The sequence below is a fragment of the Oncorhynchus keta genome, unplaced genomic scaffold (assembly GCF_023373465.1).
Source record: "Oncorhynchus keta strain PuntledgeMale-10-30-2019 unplaced genomic scaffold, Oket_V2 Un_contig_5186_pilon_pilon, whole genome shotgun sequence".
In the NCBI taxonomy this organism is placed as follows: domain Eukaryota; kingdom Metazoa; phylum Chordata; class Actinopteri; order Salmoniformes; family Salmonidae; genus Oncorhynchus; species Oncorhynchus keta.
In genome coordinates, this window is record NW_026288159.1 from 65,001 (window position 1) to 84,305 (window position 19,305).

The 19,305-nt window shown below is 44.8% G+C and overlaps 1 protein-coding gene, 2 long non-coding RNA genes and 1 pseudogene across 7 annotated transcripts in view; 3 read left to right on the forward strand and 1 right to left on the reverse strand.

The window, feature by feature from the left end:
* LOC118379835 (dysbindin-A-like) overlaps positions 1–867 on the reverse strand; it is a 53,066-nt gene extending 52,199 nt beyond the window's left edge. Inside the window, 1 exon segment of the mRNA XM_052509920.1 lies at positions 608–867. Coding sequence (XP_052365880.1) covers positions 608–663 — 56 coding nt within the window. The 5' untranslated portion in view covers positions 664–867.
* A 330-nt stretch (positions 868–1,197) lies between these two features.
* The window catches only part of LOC118379836 (E3 ubiquitin-protein ligase MYLIP-A-like), a 50,071-nt pseudogene continuing 31,963 nt past the window's right edge, over positions 1,198–19,305 (forward strand).
* On the forward strand, positions 1,875–6,171 carry LOC127925138 (uncharacterized). 2 transcript variants are annotated; one of them, XR_008119852.1, is made up of 3 exons: positions 1,875–2,315; positions 2,424–2,529; positions 5,750–6,171. It is a non-coding gene; the product is annotated as an uncharacterized LOC127925138 (long non-coding RNA). The 2 variants fall into 2 exon arrangements; XR_008119853.1 differs by lacking the exon at positions 5,750–6,171 and adding an exon at positions 4,962–5,148.
* On the forward strand, positions 11,074–12,948 carry LOC127925137 (uncharacterized). Of its 4 annotated transcripts, none has more exons than XR_008119848.1 (3): positions 11,074–11,916; positions 11,948–12,058; positions 12,481–12,948. It is a non-coding gene; the product is annotated as an uncharacterized LOC127925137 (long non-coding RNA). The 4 variants fall into 4 exon arrangements; XR_008119849.1 differs by having other exon boundaries at positions 12,555–12,948; XR_008119850.1 differs by lacking the exon at positions 12,481–12,948 and adding an exon at positions 12,407–12,451.

Below are 19,305 nucleotides of genomic sequence, written 5' to 3' on the forward strand. Positions count from 1 at the left end.
TGATAAAGATGTGAGCAGGTAAAACAACATGTATATATGGGACAGCCGTCACAGAAATGTCAATATTCATTGGATGACAGTAGACACTTTGTCTGTCTCCTAAATGGCACCCTATTCTCCATATAGTGAACTAATTTATAGCAGAACCCAAAGTAGTGCATTATATAGGGAGCCATAAATATTTGCAGAGACTTGTTCTGCTTCATTCTTCTGGCATCAGGTTCCAGTCCAGAATGTCTCTCTCACTTCCATCACATGATGGTCAGCTGAATGTAATCAACTTAGCTAGCTGTAGTTAGCTAACTGTATCAATACGCTTTGGCAGCATCTAAATTCATGCTTTTCATTTACTGCCAGCCTGGGTGTGTTTTGTGTTTAGTATTAGCTAGTTGCGCAAAACTTGTTCGGTTGTTTCGTCCCACACAGTTACATCCAGATAGAGAGATAGATAGCCTTTCAGCCATGCTGGCAAAGAGGGAGAAACTAGCTAGCTAATTAACGGAGATGGGTTTTTAAATTGCTAATACACAAATGTCAGAACAGGCAGGGTCACAAGACATAGGGCCATGAATGAAGCATTAGCTATAAAAGTAGCTTTAATACAAACCCCGTTGTGAAATCTTGCTGCACCGTCTGCAACCTCTCTTTGAAATTCTCAAACATCTTCCTGGTTTCTTCCAAGCTGCAAATACGTATTTTTTTTATTCTCTTCGCATTAACTGTATTAGCTAGCTTCTTTGTGAATATTCCTCAAGTGCCATGTCAATGTTCAGATTGTATACTTCTTTAAGTAGCTAAAGTCTGATAGACGCTTGTTGTTTGGTCTTTGCTCAGCTGTTTTCCAGTGTCAACATGCAGTGGGGTTGTTGAGTATAATCAGGGTTGCGCAGCTATGCGCAGCCGACATTCTTTCACATAGAACACAGGAAGCCATTCATTAGGTACATCAAAATGTTACAATAACACATTTCTGAATATTTTGAGGATAAAATGATTGTGAGTTTGCATGAATATTTGTGTGTGTAGGGTAGCTTCTAAAAGCGGGTTTTGAATGAATGAACAGGTAACATGGTTAGAATGAACAATCCGGTAGGTGGCGACAAAAACCTTGATTACGTCTGTGCACACTGATTGGTTGTTGAGAAGTTCGTTGAATGAAGGGGGCGGTGTTTTACTCTCCGAGCCATATAAAATCCCACGGTTGTATTTTTGGACACGGCCTGATCAGTCCATGGACTGTAAAGTTTGAATGTTTGTTTTTCCTGTAAAGTGTAAGTGCATCGATAGATTAAACTACTACAGGACAACTATTAAAAACATACAGAGAAATAAAAATGCTTTGCCATATAACGCGACCGGACTCGATGGTGATGGAGGTGGATGTTGATTCGAAGGCTAATGGAGAGGACTGTTTACACAAGGTACCGTTACAGTTATTATCATTCAAGTCTATTTTATTCCATGTTGTTAGTATCTGTGTGTTGGGGTTGCAAATTAATGCAGTTTTAATGATTTTGGGTTGTGTAAATATTTTGAGAATTTTAATAAAAGTGAACGTGTACGTGTAACAATGTAACAACAGCGTAGTACATGTAACGTTGTATTTAACTACCAGTCTTGAGGCATTGACTTCTTTAGTGAAGTGGGTTGTTCTATTGTTTTGACTCACAGGTCTGTCGGAAACTGGGAATAATAGAGGTGGATTACTTTGGGCTTCAGTTCTGTGGAAGCAAAGGGGAAAGTTTGTGGTTGAATCTCAGGAACAGGATCTCCCAACAGATGGATAACCTGTCTCCTGCAGACTGAAGCTCAGAGTCAAGTTCTTTGTGGAACCCCATCTGACCCTGCAAGAACAGACAAGGTATGTTTATTGTAGGGGACCTATTTGCAGTAAGGCACTCTGACTATTGTAGCTAACGGTACTGCAAACATTAGATGTAGTGTATTTTTTAAAATGCAATAAGATTAACAAATGTAGTGACATAACAGAATGGATCAGATAAAATTGAGTTAAACCCGACCCTATCAATCATTAAAACCCTGCTATTTCAGTCAACTTGTAGTTTTTCAGCCCATTTAGGATCAATAAATAATATGACCTACTGGCTTCTCTCCCCATCAAGGGGAAGTTTGACCTCCCGTATGCAAACAGTGTCTGGTGACGCGTCTGCAGCGAGTTAGTTACTGTGCATTTCACTGTGTCCAGCAGGTTCTATCCCAAACCCACATGTCAATGTGCTCTACAGGCGTTGTAACAGTGTCTGGTGACGCGTCTGCAGTGAGTTAGTTACTGTGCATTTCACTGTGTCCCGCAGGTTCTATCCCAAACCCACATGTCAATGTGCTCTACAGGCGTTGTAACAGTGTCTGGTGACGCGTCTGCAGCGAGTTAGTTACCGTGCATTTCACTGTGTGTCCAGCAGGTTCTATCCCAAACCCACATGTCAATGTGCTCTACAGGCGTTGTAACAGTGTCTGGTGACGCGTCTGCAGTGAGTTAGTTACTGTGCATTTCACTGTGTCCAGCAGGTTCTATCCCAAACCCACATGTCAATGTGCTCTACAGGCGTTGTAACAGTGTCTGGTGACGCGTCTGCAGCGAGTTAGTTACTGTGCATTTCACTGTGTCCAGCAGGTTCTATCCCAAACCCACATGTCAATGTGCTCTACAGGCGTTGTAACAGTGTCTGGTGACGCGTCTGCAGTGAGTTAGTTACTGTGCATTTCACTGTGTGTCCAGCAGGTTCTATCCCAAACCCACATGTCAATGTGCTCTACAGGCGTTGTAACAGTGTCTGGTGACGCGTCTGCAGCGAGTTAGTTACCGTGCATTTCACTGTGTCCCGCAGGTTCTATCCCAAACCCACATGTCAATGTGCTCTACAGGCGTTGTAACAGTGTCTGGTGACGCGTCTGTAGTGAGTTAGTTACTGTGCATTTCACTGTGTGTCCCGCAGGTTCTATCCCAAACCCACATGTCAATGTGCTCTACAGGCGTTGTAACAGTGTCTGGTGACGCGTCTGCAGCGAGTTAGTTACCGTGCATTTCACTGTGTGTCCCGCAGGTTCTATCCCAAACCCACATGTCAATGTGCTCTACAGGCGTTGTAACAGTGTCTGGTGACGCGTCTGTAGCGAGTTAGTTACTGTGCATTTCACTGTGTGTCCAGCAGGTTCTATCCCAAACCCACATGTCAATGTGCTCTACAGGTGTTGTAACAGTGTCTGGTGACGCGTCTGCAGCGAGTTAGTTACCGTGCATTTCACTGTGTCCCGCAGGTTCTATCCCAAACCCACATGTCAATGTGCTCTACAGGCGTTGTAACAGTGTCTGGTGACGCGTCTGCAGCGAGTTAGTTACTGTGCATTTCACTGTGTCCAGCAGGTTCTATCCCAAACCCACATGTCAATGTGCTCTACAGGCGTTGTAACAGTGTCTGGTGACGCGTCTGCAGCGAGTTAGTTACCGTGCATTTCACTGTGTGTCCCGCAGGTTCTATCCCAAACCCACATGTCAATGTGCTCTACAGGCGTTGTAACAGTGTCTGGTGACGCGTCTGTAGCGAGTTAGTTACTGTGCATTTCACTGTGTGTCCAGCAGGTTCTATCCCAAACCCACATGTCAATGTGCTCTACAGGCGTTGTAACAGTGTCTGGTGACCCGTCTGTAGTGAGTTAGTTACTGTGCATTTCACTGTGTCCAGCAGGTTCTATCCCAAACCCACATGTCAATGTGCTCTACAGGCGTTGTAACAGTGTCTGGTGACGCGTCTGCAGTGAGTTAGTTACTGTGCATTTCACTGTGTCCCGCAGGTTCTATCCCAAACCCACATGTCAATGTGCTCTACAGGCGTTGTAACAGTGTCTGGTGACGCGTCTGCAGCGAGTTAGTTACCGTGCATTTCACTGTGTGTCCCGCAGGTTCTATCCCAAACCCACATGTCAATGTGCTCTACAGGCGTTGTAACAGTGTCTGGTGACGCGTCTGTAGCGAGTTAGTTACTGTGCATTTCACTGTGTGTCCAGCAGGTTCTATCCCAAACCCACATGTCAATGTGCTCTACAGGCGTTGTAACAGTGTCTGGTGACACGTCTGTAGCGAGTTAGTTACTGTGCATTTCACTGTGTGTCCAGCAGGTTCTATCCCAAACCCACATGTCAATGTGCTCTACAGGCGTTGTAACAGTGTCTGGTGACGCGTCTGCAGCGAGTTAGTTACCGTGCATTTCACTGTGTCCCGCAGGTTCTATCCCAAACCCACATGTCAATGTGCTCTACAGGCGTTGTAACAGTGTCTGGTGACGCGTCTGCAGCGAGTTAGTTACCGTGCATTTCACTGTGTGTCCCGCAGGTTCTATCCCAAACCCACATGTCAATGTGCTCTACAGGCGTTGTAACAGTGTCTGGTGACGCGTCTGCAGCGAGTTAGTTACATGCATTTCACTGTGTGCAGGTTTATCCCAAACCCACATGTGTCCAGGCGTTGTAACAGTGTTCTGCAGTGAGTTAGTTATGCATTTCACTGTGTGTCCCGCAATCCCAAACCCACATGTCAATGTGCTCTACAGGCGTTGTAACAGTGTCTGGTGACGCGTCTGCAGCGAGTTAGTTACTGTGCATTTCACTGTGTGTCCAGCAGGTTCTATCCCAAACCCACATGTCAATGTGCTCTACAGGCGTTGTAACAGTGTCTGGTGACGCGTCTGCAGCGAGTTAGTTACTGTGCATTTCACTGTGTCCCGCAGGTTCTATCCCAAACCCACATGTCAATGTGCTCTACAGGCGTTGTAACAGTGTCTGGTGACGCGTCTGCAGCGAGTTAGTTACTGTGCATTTCACTGTGTGTCCAGCAGGTTCTATCCCAAACCCACATGTCAATGTGCTCTACAGGCGTTGTAACAGTGTCTGGTGACGCGTCTGTAGCGAGTTAGTTACTGTGCATTTCACTGTGTGTCCAGCAGGTTCTATCCCAAACCCACATGTCAATGTGCTCTACAGGCGTTGTAACAGTGTCTGGTGACGCGTCTGCAGTGAGTTAGTTACTGTGCATTTCACTGTGTGTCCAGCAGGTTCTATCCCAAACCCACATGTCAATGTGCTCTACAGGCGTTGTAACAGTGTCTGGTGACGCGTCTGCAGTGAGTTAGTTACCGTGCATTTCACTGTGTGTGCAGGTTCTATCCCAAACCCACATGTCAATGTGCTCTACAGGCGTTGTAACAGTGTCTGGTGACGCGTCTGCAGTGAGTTAGTTACTGTGCATTTCACTGTGTGTCCCAGCAGGTTCTATCCCAAACCCACATGTCAATGTGCTCTACAGGCGTTGTAACAGTGTCTGGTGACGCATCTGCAGTGAGTTAGTTACTGTGCATTTCACTGTGTCCAGCAGGTTCTATCCCAAACCCACATGTCAATGTGCTCTACAGGCGTTGTAACAGTGTCTGGTGACGCGTCTGCAGTGAGTTAGTTACTGTGCATTTCACTGTGTGTCCAGCAGGTTCTATCCCAAACCCACATGTCAATGTGCTCTACAGGCGTTGTAACAGTGTCTGGTGACGCGTCCAGCAGTGGTTCTATCCCAAACCCACATGTCAATGTGCTCACAGCGTTGTAACTGTTACCGTGCATTTCACTGTGTCCCGCAGGTTCTATCCCAAACCCCATGTCAATGTGCTCTACAGCGTTGTCAGTGTCTGGTGACGCGTCTGCAGTGAGTTAGTTACTGTGCATTTCACTGTGTGTCCCGCAGGTTCTATCCCAAACCCACATGTCAATGTGCTCTACAGGCGTTGTAACAGTGTCTGGTGACGCGTCTGCAGTGAGTTAGTTACTGTGCATTTCACTGTGTGTCCAGCAGGTTCTATCCCAAACCCACATGTCAATGTGCTCTACAGGCGTTGTAACAGTGTCTGGTGACGCGTCTGCAGCGAGTTAGTTACTGTGCATTTCACTGTGTCCAGCAGGTTCTATCCCAAACCCACATGTCAATGTGCTCTACAGGCGTTGTAACAGTGTCTGGTGACGCGTCTGCAGTGAGTTAGTTACTGTGCATTTCACTGTGTGTCCAGCAGGTTCTATCCCAAACCCACATGTCAATGTGCTCTACAGGCGTTGTAACAGTGTATAACGTGACTCTGAGTGCATCCCAGAGGGCACCCTATTCTCTTTATAGTCCACTACGTTCCTATGGGTGCACTAGGGTTGTGTCCCAATTTCTCTACCCTTATCCCAAAATGTGCACTTTGCACACTCCCCCGTGCTGAGTGCTTACTGCTTTTTGAGGCCTGCTTAAAAAATTAAATCACGGTTTTGATGATTTGGGATGAGTGCTGTAACAACACAGAATAAAACAATGAATTAAAGTCCCATGATGGTAGTGACTGTCCATTACTGCTGATCTCTTATTAACCATCATCACAGTACTTTACTTTAATAACATATTTCAGTTGTTGTGTATATTACATTTGTTTTATTTGATGACTTTATTATTTCATTCCAAGTCATCTCATCTCTATAGAGCTCCTCCCTATGCTTTCTGACAAAATTAATATTTTAGTAGTTCTTCAAAGTAAGTAAGGCATACTTTTATGACTGCTGAATACCAACTATCAATTACTTAGATCATGTACTTTCAGGTAGAGATACCTGACGAAGCAACAGCTGCTCGCTACTTCCCATCAAGGCAACACATTCTTTTGCCTCTTTTGAAGCAGGTGTGAAAAGAAAAAACCCGCACATACCGGACAAGTAGATGCTCAATGGATTATAGTCATTGTAGTTAATTACCACGTTTTGATGCACTAAACTATGTAGAATATCGGCCTGTTGGAAACGACAACTCCCTACCACATCACACAGTTCAGTCTGGATCTGATTTATCTCTAGAGAATCTGTGGAATATGAGTATTGAGCTCACAAAAATAAAAAATGGAATTCAAATAAACTACAGTACTATATCTGCCAGCCAGGATACCTACAGTACTATGCCAGCCAGGATACCTACAGTACTATGCCAGCCAGCCAGGGTACCTACAGTACTATATCTGCCAGCCAGGATACCTACAGTACTCTGCCAGCCAGCCAGGGTACCTACAGTACTATACCAGCCAGGATACTTACAGTACTCTGCCAGCCAGCCAGGGTACCTACAGTACTATACCTGCCAGCCAGGGTACTTACAGTACTCTGCCAGCCAGCCAGGGTACCTACAGTACTATACCTGCCAGCCAGGGTACCTACAGTACTATACCAGCCAGGATACTGACAGTGCTATGCCAGCCAGCCAGGGTAACTACAGCACTATACCAGGGTACCTACAGTACTATATCTGCCAGCCAGGGTACCTACAGTACTATATCTGCCAGCCAGGGTACCTACAGTACTATGCCAGGGTACCTACAGTACTATGCCAGGGTACCTACAGTACTATGCCAGGGTACCTACAGTACTATGCCAGGGTACCTACAGTACTATGCCAGGGTACCTACAGTACTATGCCAGGGTACCTACAGTACTATGCCAGGGTACCTACAGTACTATGCCAGCCAGGGTACCTACAGTACTATACCAGCCAGGATACCTACAGTACCATGCCAGCCAGGGTACCTACAGTACTATGCCAGCCAGCCAGGGTACCTACAGTACTATGCCATTTACCTACAGTACTATGCCAGGGTAACTACAGTACTATGCCAGGGTACCTACAGTACTATGCCAGGGTACCTACAGTACTACAGTACTATACCAGGGTACCTACAGTACTATATACCAGAAGGTACTACAGTACTATGCCAGGGTACCTACAGTACTATGCCAGGGTACCTACAGTACTATGCCAGGGTACCTACAGTACTATGCCAGGGTACCTACAGTACTATGCCAGGGTACCTACAGTACTATGCCAGGGTACCTACAGTACTATGCCAGGGTACCTACAGTACTATGCCAGGGTACCTACAGTACTATGCCAGGGTACCTACAGTACTATGCCAGGGTACCTACAGTACTATGCCAGGGTACCTACAGTACTATGTCTGCCAGCCAGGGTACCTACAGTACTATGCCAGGGTACCTACAGTACTATGCCAGGGTACCTACAGTACTATGCCAGGGTACCTACAGTACTATGCCAGGGTACCTACAGTACTATGCCAGGGTACCTACAGTACTATGCCAGGGTACCTACAGTACTATGCCAGGGTACCTACAGTACTATGCCAGGGTACCTACAGTACTATGCCAGCCAGGGTACCTACAGTACTATGCCAGCCAGGGTACCTACAGTACTATGCCAGCCAGGGTACCTACAGTACTATGCCAGCCAGGGTACCTACAGTACTATGCCAGGGTACCTACTGTACTATGCCAGGGTACCTACTGTACTATGCCAGGGTACCTACAGTACTATACCAACCAGGATTCCTACAGTACTCTGTCTGCCAGCCAGGGTACCTACAGTACTATGCCAGGGTAACTACAGTACTATGCCAGGGTACCTACAGTACTATGCCAGGGTACCTACAGTACTATGCCAGGGTACCTACAGTACTATGCCAGGGTACCTACAGTACTATGCCAGGGTACCTACAGTACTATGCCAGGGTACCTACAGTACTATGCCAGGGTACCTACAGTACTATGCCAGGGTACCTACAGTACTATGCCAGGGTACCTACAGTACTATGCCAGGTACCTACAGTACTATGCCAGGGTACCTACAGTACTATGCCAGGGTACCTACAGTACTATGCCAGGGTACCTACAGTACTATGCCAGGGTACCTACAGTACTATGTCTGCCAGCCAGGGTACCTACATTACTATGCCAGCCAGCCAGCCAGGGTACCTACAGTACTATGGCAGGGTACCTACAGTACTATACCAGGGTACCTACAGTACTATACCAGGGTACCAACAGTACTATGCCAGCCAGCCAGGGTAATACTAGAGCCTAGTGTATTTTCTTCAATGACAAAATTATTTCCCCCCAGAAAGTAGCCTACTACTATGGCATAGCTTCAAATGACATGTCAACCCGGACATGTCAAACCAGTTTGCTTTGCCCTGGGTAACCCTGACACCGTGTATTGACTGACAAGACAGAGGGCACTGTGTGCCATGAAGGGGAGTGGCCTGACGACCATCCCCATCGCTCTGGCCAAACACCACGCCCACTATAGTTTCTTCTAATGTGTGGAGCGATCGATAGAGCAGCAGAGCTACATTCAGGATGAGTCCTCAGGCTAGTTCAGGAACCTACTATATGTGACCGTTATTCAGGATGAGTCCTCAGGCTTGTTCAGGAATCTACTGTATGTGACTTTTCTTCAGGATGAGTCCTCAGTAGGGTTGCATATTTTGGGGAATATTCAGAGGTGGAAACTTTCCGTGGGAATTAACGGGAATATATGGGATTTCACGGAAATATATACTAATTCATATGAATACCATTTATATTTAGATGTGTTTTTTTGCATTGGATATACAGTGGGGCAAAAAAGTATTTAGTCAGCCACCAATTGTGCAAGTTCTCCCAATTAAAAAGATGAGAGAGGCCTGTAATTTTCATCATAGGTACACTTCAACTATGACAGACAAAATTAGAAAAGAAAATCCAGAAAATCACATTGTAGGATTTGTAATGAATTTATTTGCAAATTATGGTGGAAAAGCAAGATTTCTGGCTCTCACAGACCTGTAACTTCTTCTTTAAGAGGCTCCTCTGTCCTCCACTCGTTACCTGTATTAATGGCACCTGTTTGAACTTGTTATCAGTATAAAAGACACCTGTCCACAACCTCAAACAGTCACACTCCAAACTCCACTATGGCCAAGACTTAAGAGCTGTCAAAGGACACCAGAAACAAAATTGTAGACCTGCACCAGGCTGGGAAGACTGAATCTGCAATAGGTAAGCAGCTTGGTTTGAACAAATCAACTGTGGGAGCAATTATTAGGAAATGGAAGACATACAAGACCACTGATAATCTCCCTCGATCTGGGGCTCCACGCAAGATCTCACCCTGTGGGGTCGAAATGATCACAAGAATGGTGAGCAAAAATCCCAGAACCACACGGGGGGACCTAGTGAATGACCTGCAGAGAGCTGGGACTAAAGTAACAGCCTACCATCAGTAACACACTACGCCGCCAGGGACTCAAATCCTGCAGTGCCAGGCGTGTCCCCCTGCTTAAGCCAGTACATGTCCAGGCCCGTCTGAAGTTTGCTAGAGAGCATTTGGATGATCCAGAAGAAGATTGGGAGAATACCATATGGTCAGATGAAACCAAAATATAACTTGCTGGTAAAAACTCAACTCGTCATGTTTGGAGGACAAAGAATGCTGAGTTGCATCCAAAGAACACCATACCTACTGTGAAGCATGGGGGTGGAAACAACGTGCTTTGGGGCTGTTTTTCTCCAAAGGGACCAGGACGACTGATCTGTGTAAAGGAATGAATGAATGTGGCCATGTATCGTGAGATTTTGAGTGAAAACCTCCTTCCATCAGCAAGGGCATTGAAGATTAAACGTGGCTGGGTCTTTCTGCATGACAATGATCCCAAACACACCGAGTGGCTTCGTAAGAAGCATTTCAAGGTCCTGGAGTGGCCTAGCCAGTCTCCAGATCTCAACCCCATAGAAAATCTTTGGAGGGAGTTGAAAGTCTGTGTTGCCCAGCAACAGCCCCAAAACATCACTGCTCTAGAGGAGATCTGCATGGAGGAATGGGCCAAAATACCAGCAACAGTGTGTGAAAACCTTATGAAGACTTACAGAAAACGTTTGACCTCTGTCATTGCCAACAAAGGGTATATAACAAAGTATTGAGAAACTTTTGTTATTGACCAAATACTTATTTTCCACCATAATTTGCAAATAAATTAATAAAAAATCCTACAATGTGATTTTCTGGATTTTTTTTCCTTTTCCTCAATTTGTCTGTCACAGTTGAAGTGTACCTATGATGAAAACTACAGGCCTCTCTCATCTTTTTAAGTGGGAGAACTTGCACAATTGGTGGCTGACTAAATACGTTTTTGCCCCACTGTATTTACCATATCACATGGAGACAGAAACATAAACCTTTTACCTTATCATAATTAGACATAATTGAAAATGAACGGGCAGTTAACCCACTGTTCCTAGGCCGTCATTGAAAATAAGAATTTGTTCTTAACTGACTTGCCTAGTTAAATAAAGGTAAAATAAATAAAAACATTCAACCACCCATCAGAGATGATTGCAATAGCCTGCTTTCTCTATGATTTGCTTGACCTTCACTTGAACTCTGCCTCCAGCAAATGAGGAGATAATGTCTGGTTGGAGGGGTGTATGCTGGGAGAAGAACATTCACAAATCTCTTCCAACACGCATTGCCTGTGAGCATCAGAGGTGAACCAGTTGCATACACAGCTTGAGCAAGACATTCATCAGCATTTCTCTGACTACGTTCCTCCATTGAGTTAAACAACGTCTGATTCCAGGAGAACCATGAGCTGTTGATAAGGTGTCTGATTCTAGGAGAACCATGAGCTGTCGATAAGGTGTCTGATTCCAGGAGAATCATGAGCTGTCGATAAGGTGTCTGATTCCAGGAGAATCATGAGCTGTCGATAAGGTGTCTGATTCCAGGAGAACCATGAGCTGTTGATAAGGTGTCTGATTCCAGGAGAACCATGAGCTGTTGATAAGGTGTCTGATTCCAGGAGAACCATGAGCTGTTGATAAGGTGTCTGATTCCAGGAGAACCATGAGCTGTTGATAAGGTGTCTGATTCCAGGAGAACCATGAGCTGTTGATAAGGTGTCTGATTCCAGGAGAACCATGAGCTGTTGATAAGGTGTCTGATTCCAGGAGAACCATGAGCTGTTGATAAGGTGTCTGATTCCAGGAGAATCATGAGCTGTTGATAAGGTGTCTGATTCCAGGAGGAGCTGTCGATAAGGTGTCTGATTCCAGGAGAACCATGAGCTGTCGATAAGGTGTCTGATTCCAGGAGAATCATGAGCTGTCGATAAGGTGTCTGATTCCAGGAGAATCATGAGCTGTCGATAAGGTGTCTGATTCCAGGAGAATCATGAGCTGTCGATAAGGTGTCTGATTCCAGGAGAATCATGAGCTGTCGATAAGGTGTCTGATTCCAGGAGAATCATGAGCTGTCGATAAGGTGTCTGATTCCAGGAGAACCATGAGCTGTTGATAAGGTGTCTGATTCCAGGAGGAGAAGGTGTCTGATTCCAGGAGCTGAGCTGTTGATAAGGTGTCTGATTCCAGGAGAAGCTGTCATAAGCTGTTGATAGGATAGGTGTCTGATTCCAGGAGAACCATTTGAGCTGTCTGATAAGGTGTCTGATTCCAGGAGAACCATGAGCTGTTGATAAGGTGTCTGATTCCAGGAGATAAGGTGTCTGATTCCAGGAGAACCATGAGCTGTTGATAAGGTGTCTGATTCCAGGAGAGTCATGAGCTGTTGATAAGGTGTCTGATTCCAGGAGAACCATGAGCTGTTGATAAGGTGTCTGATTCCAGGAGAACCATGAGCTGTCGATAAGGTGTCTGATTCCAGGAGAACCATGAGCTGTTGATAAGGTGTCTGCTTCATAATGTTCTGCTCCAATAGAAGTAGAGGGATGTTTGTCAGTTGCTTGTTGTCAGCGCTGAGGGAACGTTATGCACTTGGTCAGATGATCCTGCATCATTGTTGCATTCTTCACATATGATTTGGCACAGTATTTGTAAATGTACACAGCTTTTCCTTCTACATTAGCTGCAGTGAAATGTCTCCACACATCAGATGGGGCCCGTGGCATTTTCCTGTAAAGATGAGAAAAAAATTAGTATTAAAAAACAAATCCAATTCCATGTACAGATGAATAGTGACAGCGTTAGATGAAACAACTCCTTTGTAAGATAAATGTTTTAACATGAAACGGGTGAATTAACAATCCTCAGTTAGCTTGCTTGTGCCTGCTAATACCCACATGGTAGCAAAAACTAACTAGCAGAAATTGTAAAGAAGTTAGAAATTATATAAACACATGGCAAAGTGTGTTTATATAATTTCTATGTGACCAATAACATCTGCTAACCATGTGTATGTGACCAATAACATCTGCTAACCATGTGTATGTGACCAATAACATCTGCTAACCATGTGTATGTGACCAATAACATCTGATAACCATGTGTATGTGACCAATAACATCTGATAACCATGTGTATGTGACCAATAACATCTGCTAACCATGTGTATGTGACCAATAACATCTGATAACCATGTGTATGTGACCAATAACATCTGATAACCATGTGTATGTGACCAATAACATCTGATAACCATGTGTATGTGACCAATAACATCTGATAACCATGTGTATGTGACCAATAACATCTGATAACCATGTGTATGTGACCAATAACATCTGCTAACCATGTGTATGTGACCAATAACATCTGATAACCATGTGTATGTGACCAATAACATCTGATAACCATGTGTATGTGACCAATAACATCTGATAACCATGTGTATGTGACCAATAACATCTGATAACCATGTGTATGTGACCAATAACATCTGCTAAACATGTGTATGTGACCAATAACATCTGCTAACCATGTGTATGTGACCAATAACATCTGCTAAACATGTGTATGTGACCAATAACAAAGACTTTCAATATGGAATGTTGTCCTCCAGTGACCAACCAACCCATTCCCATTGAAGGGATCGGGATCATGTCACTATGAGGTGTGTGTTTGTACAGTATTCACTCCAGAAACTAGGTCAGGGGTCAGGCAGCAGAATCATGGGCAGGGGTTTGTAACCAGGCTACAGACAGTCAGCCAATTGTTGCTTTAAAGTCAACTCCTGAAAGGAGTGCCACTACAGCCTTTTAAAGTGACAGGAAATTCACAACAACATCAATTTAGAGTTGAGACACAAGCTGCATGCGGACCACAATCCCTTGGGAATATTTTTCTGCTCCAACAGTTTTAAAATGTCCCTTTATAGCTTGGCCCTGAGCCAAGTACCATCAGACTGTTACTTTAACACACTGGGCTGTTGCTACAGGAGGATACTGCAGTCAGTCAGGGGTTACTTTAACACACTGGGCTGTTAACAGGAGGATACAGCAGTCAGTCATGTGGGGTTACTTTAAACACTGGGCTGTTTCTACAGGAGGATACTGCAGTCAGTCAGAGGGTTACTTTAACACACTGGGCTGTTGCTACAGGAGGATACAGCAGTCAGTCAGAGGGTTACTTTAACACACTGGGCTGTTGCTACAGGAGGATACTGCAGTCAGTCAGAAGGTTACTTTAACACACTGGGCTGTTGCTACAGGAGGATACTTGGACAGAATGACCGTGTCTTAAATCTTAAATTCCACACTGACAGCCCATATGTAGGCTAACTATACTGAATAATTATAAATGCAACATGAAATAGAAGATCCTATAAATGTTCCATATTCAAATTTTGTGCAGAAATTTGTTTACATCCCTCTGAGCATTTCTCCTTTGCCAAGATAATCCATCCACCTGACAGGTGTGGCCTATCAAGAAGATTATTAAATGGCATGATCATTACGTAAGTGCACCATGTGCTGGGGACAATAAAAGGCCACTCTAAAATGTGCAGTTTTGTTAGACAACACAATGCCATGTCTCAAGATGATGGAATGCGCAATTGGCACGCTGACTGCAGGAATGTCCACCAGAGCTGTTGCCAGGGAATTGAATGTTAATTTCTCTACCACAAGCCTTCTCCAACGTTGTTTTTGAGAATTTGGCAGTACAATCAACCGGCCTCACACCCGTAGACCATGTGTAACACGCCAGTCCAGGACCACATCTTGCTTCTTCACCTGCGGGATCGTCTGAAACCAACCACCCGGACAGCTGATGAAACTGCTGAGTATTTCTGTCTTCAATAAAGCCTTTTTGTGGGGTAAAACTCATTCTGATTGGCTGGGCCAGGCTCCCCAGAGGGTGGGCCTATGCCTTCACAGTCCCATCCATGGCTGCTCCACTGCCCAGTCATGTGTAATCATAGATTAGGACCTAATGAATTCATTTCAATTGACTGATTGCCTTATATGAACTGTAACAAGGTAAAATGGTTGTGTTTTTAATTTTGTTCATTATAGTTTGGTCTTGAGACAGTCACAGTACATACAGTAGGCTCGGCCATAATAACACAGCTGACACGAGGCCTGTAGTAATAACACAGCTGACACGAGGCCTGTAGTAATAACACAGCTGATGAGGCCTGTTAACACGGCTGACACGAGGCCTATAGTAATAACACAGCTGACACGAGGCCTGTACTAATAACACGGCTGACACGAGGCCTGTAGTAATAACACAGCTGACACGAGGCCTGTACTAATAACACGGCTGACACGAGGCCTGTAGTAATAACACAGCTGACACGAGGCCTGTAGTAATAACACAGCTGACACGAGGCCTGTAGTAATAACACAGCTGACACGAGGCCTATAGTAATAACACAGCCGACACGAGGCCTGTACTAATAACACGGCTGACACGAGGCCTGTAGTAATACACAGCTGACACGAGGCCTGTAGTAATAACACAGCTGACACGGGGAGTAATACACAGCTCACGAGGCCTGTACTAATAACACGGCTGACACGAGGCCTGTACTAATAACACGGCTGACACGGGGCCTGTAGTAATAACACAGCTGACACTAGGCCTATAGTAATAACACAGCTGGGCCTGTAGTAATAACACAGCTGACACGAGGCCTGTAGTAATAACACAGCTGACACGAGGCCTGTAGTAATAAAACAGCTGACACGAGGCCTATAGTAATAACACAGCTGACACGAGGCCTATAGTAATAACACAGCTGACACGAGGCCTGTAGTAATAACACAGCTGACACGGGGCCTGTAGTAATAACACAGCTGACACGAGGCCTGTACTAATAACACGGCTGACACGAGGCCTGTACTAATAACACAGCTGACACGGGGCCTGTAGTAATAACACAGCTGACACGAGACCTATAGTAATAACACAGCTGACACGAGGCCTGTAGTAATAACACAGCTGACACGGGGCCTGTAGTAATAACACAGCTGACACGAGGCCTGTAGTAATAAAACAGCTGACACGAGGCCTATAGTAATAACACAGCTGACACGAGGCCTATAGTAATAACACAGCTGACACGAGGCCTATAGTAATAACACAGCTGACACGAGGCCTATAGTAATAACACAGCTGACACGAGGCCTATAGTAATAACACAGCTGACACGAGGCCTATAGTAATAACACAGCTGACACGAGGCCTATAGTAATAACACAGCTGACACGAGGCCTATAGTAATAACACAGCTGACACGAGGCCTGTAGTAATAACACAGCTGACACGGGGCCTGTAGTAATAACACAGCTGACACGAGGCCTGTACTAATAACACGGCTGACACGAGGCCTGTACTAATAACACGGCTGACACGGGGCCTGTAGTAATAACACAGCTGACACTAGGCCTGTAGTAATAACACAGCTGACACGGGGCCTGTAGTAATAACACAGCTGACACGAGGCCTGTAGTAATAACACAGCTGACACGAGGCCTGTAGTAATAAAACAGCTGACACGAGGCCTATAGTAATAACACAGCTGACACGAGGCCTATAGTAATAACACAGCTGACCACGAGGCCTATAGTAATAACACAGCTGACACGAGGCCTATAGTAATAACACAGCTGACACGAGGCCTATAGTAATAACACAGCTGACACGAGGCCTATAGTAATAACACAGCTGACACGAGGCCTATAGTAATAACACAGCTGACACGAGGCCTATAGTAATAACACAGCTGACACGAGGCCTATAGTAATAACACAGCTGACACGGGGCCTGTAGTAATAACACAGCTGACACGAGGCCTGTACTAATAACACGGCTGACACGAGGCCTATAGTAATAACACAGCTGACACGAGGCCTGTAGTAATAACACAGCTGACACGAGGCCTGTAGTAATAACACAGCTGACACGAGGCCTATAGTAATAACACAGCTGACACGAGGCCTATAGTAATAACACAGCTGACACGAGGCCTATAGTAATAACACAGCTGACACGAGGCCTATAGTAATAACACAGCTGACACGAGGCCTATAGTAATAACACAGCTGACACGAGGCCTATAGTAATAACACAGCTGACACGAGGCCTATAGTAATAACACAGCTGACACGAGGCCTATAGTAATAACACAGCTGACACGAGGCCTGTAGTAATAACACAGCTGACACGGGGCCTGTAGTAATAAAACAGCTGACACGAGGCCTATAGTAATAACACAGCTGACACGAGGCCTATAGTAATAACACAGCTGACACGAGGCCTATAGTAATAACACAGCTGACACGGGGCCTGTAGTAATAACACAGCTGACACGAGGCCTGTACTAATAACACGGCTGACACGAGGCCTGTACTAATAACACAGCTGACACGGGGCCTGTAGTAATAACACAGCTGACACTAGGCCTATAGTAATAACACAGCTGACACGGGGCCTGTAGTAATAACACAGCTGACACGAGGCCTGTAGTAATAAAACAGCTGACACGAGGCCTATAGTAATAACACAGCTGACACGAGGCCTATAGTAATAACACAGCTGACACGAGGCCTATAGTAATAACATAGCTGACACGAGGCCTATAGTAATAACACAGCTGACACGAGGCCTATAGTAATAACACAGCTGACACGAGGCCTATAGTAATAACACAGCTGACACGAGGCCTATAGTAATAACACAGCTGACACGAGGCCTATAGTAATAACACAGCTGACACGAGGCCTGTAGTAATAACACAGCTGACACGAGGCCTGTAGTAATAACACAGCTGACACGGGGCCTGTAGTAATAACAAAGCTGACACGAGGCCTGTACTAATAACATGGCTGACACGAGGCCTGTACTAATAACACGGCTGACACGGGGCCTGTAGTAATAACACAGCTGACACTAGGCCTGTAGTAATAACACAGCTGACACGGGGCCTGTAGTAATAACACAGCTGACACGAGGCCTGTAGTAATAACACAGCTGACACGAGGCCTGTAGTAATAAAACAGCTGACACGAGGCCTATAGTAATAACACAGCTGACACGAGGCCTATAGTAATAACACAGCTGACACGAGGCCTATAGTAATAACACAGCTGACACGAGGCCTATAGTAATAACACAGCTGACACGAGGCCTATAGTAATAACACAGCTGACACGAGGCCTATAGTAATAACACAGCTGACACGAGGCCTATAGTAATAACACAGCTGACACGGCATATCTGAAATGAAAAGTCAATTTAACGGAAAATGACAGATGCTCTTAATCCTCTGTCGTAGTGTAGCCTAAATCCTGTAATCTACGTGGAAATTCATATCATTTCTTCATGTACAGTAGGACTACGTAGATTACATTATCCATTCTCATAGACTAACATGGGAAAATACACCTAATGTGAGCATGCAGGCTAATATGCAGTCTAATATGCAGTCTAATATGCAGGCTAATATGCAGTCTAATATGCAGTCTAATATGCAGGCTAATATGCAGTCTAATATGCAGGCTAATATGCAGTCTAATATGCAGGCTAATATGCAGTCTAATAGGCTAATATGCAGTCTAATATGCAGGCTAATATGCAGGCTAATATGCAGTCTAATATGCAGGCTAATATGCAGGCTAATATGCAGGCTAATATGCAGTCTAATATGCAGTCTAATATGCAGGCTAATATGCAGTCTAATATGCAGTCTAATATGCAGGCTAATATGCAGTCTAATATGCAGGCTAATATGCAGTCTAATATGCAGGCTAATATGCAGTCTAATATGCAGGCTAATATGCAGGCTAATATGCAGTCTAATATGCAGGCTAATATGCAGTCTAATATGCAGGCTAATATGCAGGCATGTAGGTGTCAAGATCATAAAGTGTCATGTTTTTTTTGTAACAATTGTTTATTTTTTTGTCACATTCAGCAGATGGATTAAATGTGAAATGTGTTAAGGATCAGCCATACTAATAGTACAAATTCGTTTTTTTGTGGGGGTTTTAGTTTTTTATTTATAAAAAATAATAAGAAAAAATAAATTCACCTTGTCTGCTCGGTGGGCTAACACCGTACTGGTGTGTTCTCAGCCTTAGCGTGAGTAGGGTTGACACGAGGAAACACTGCAAACGATGGAACATGAACCATGTATCGCAGATAACAACAAAGTATTGG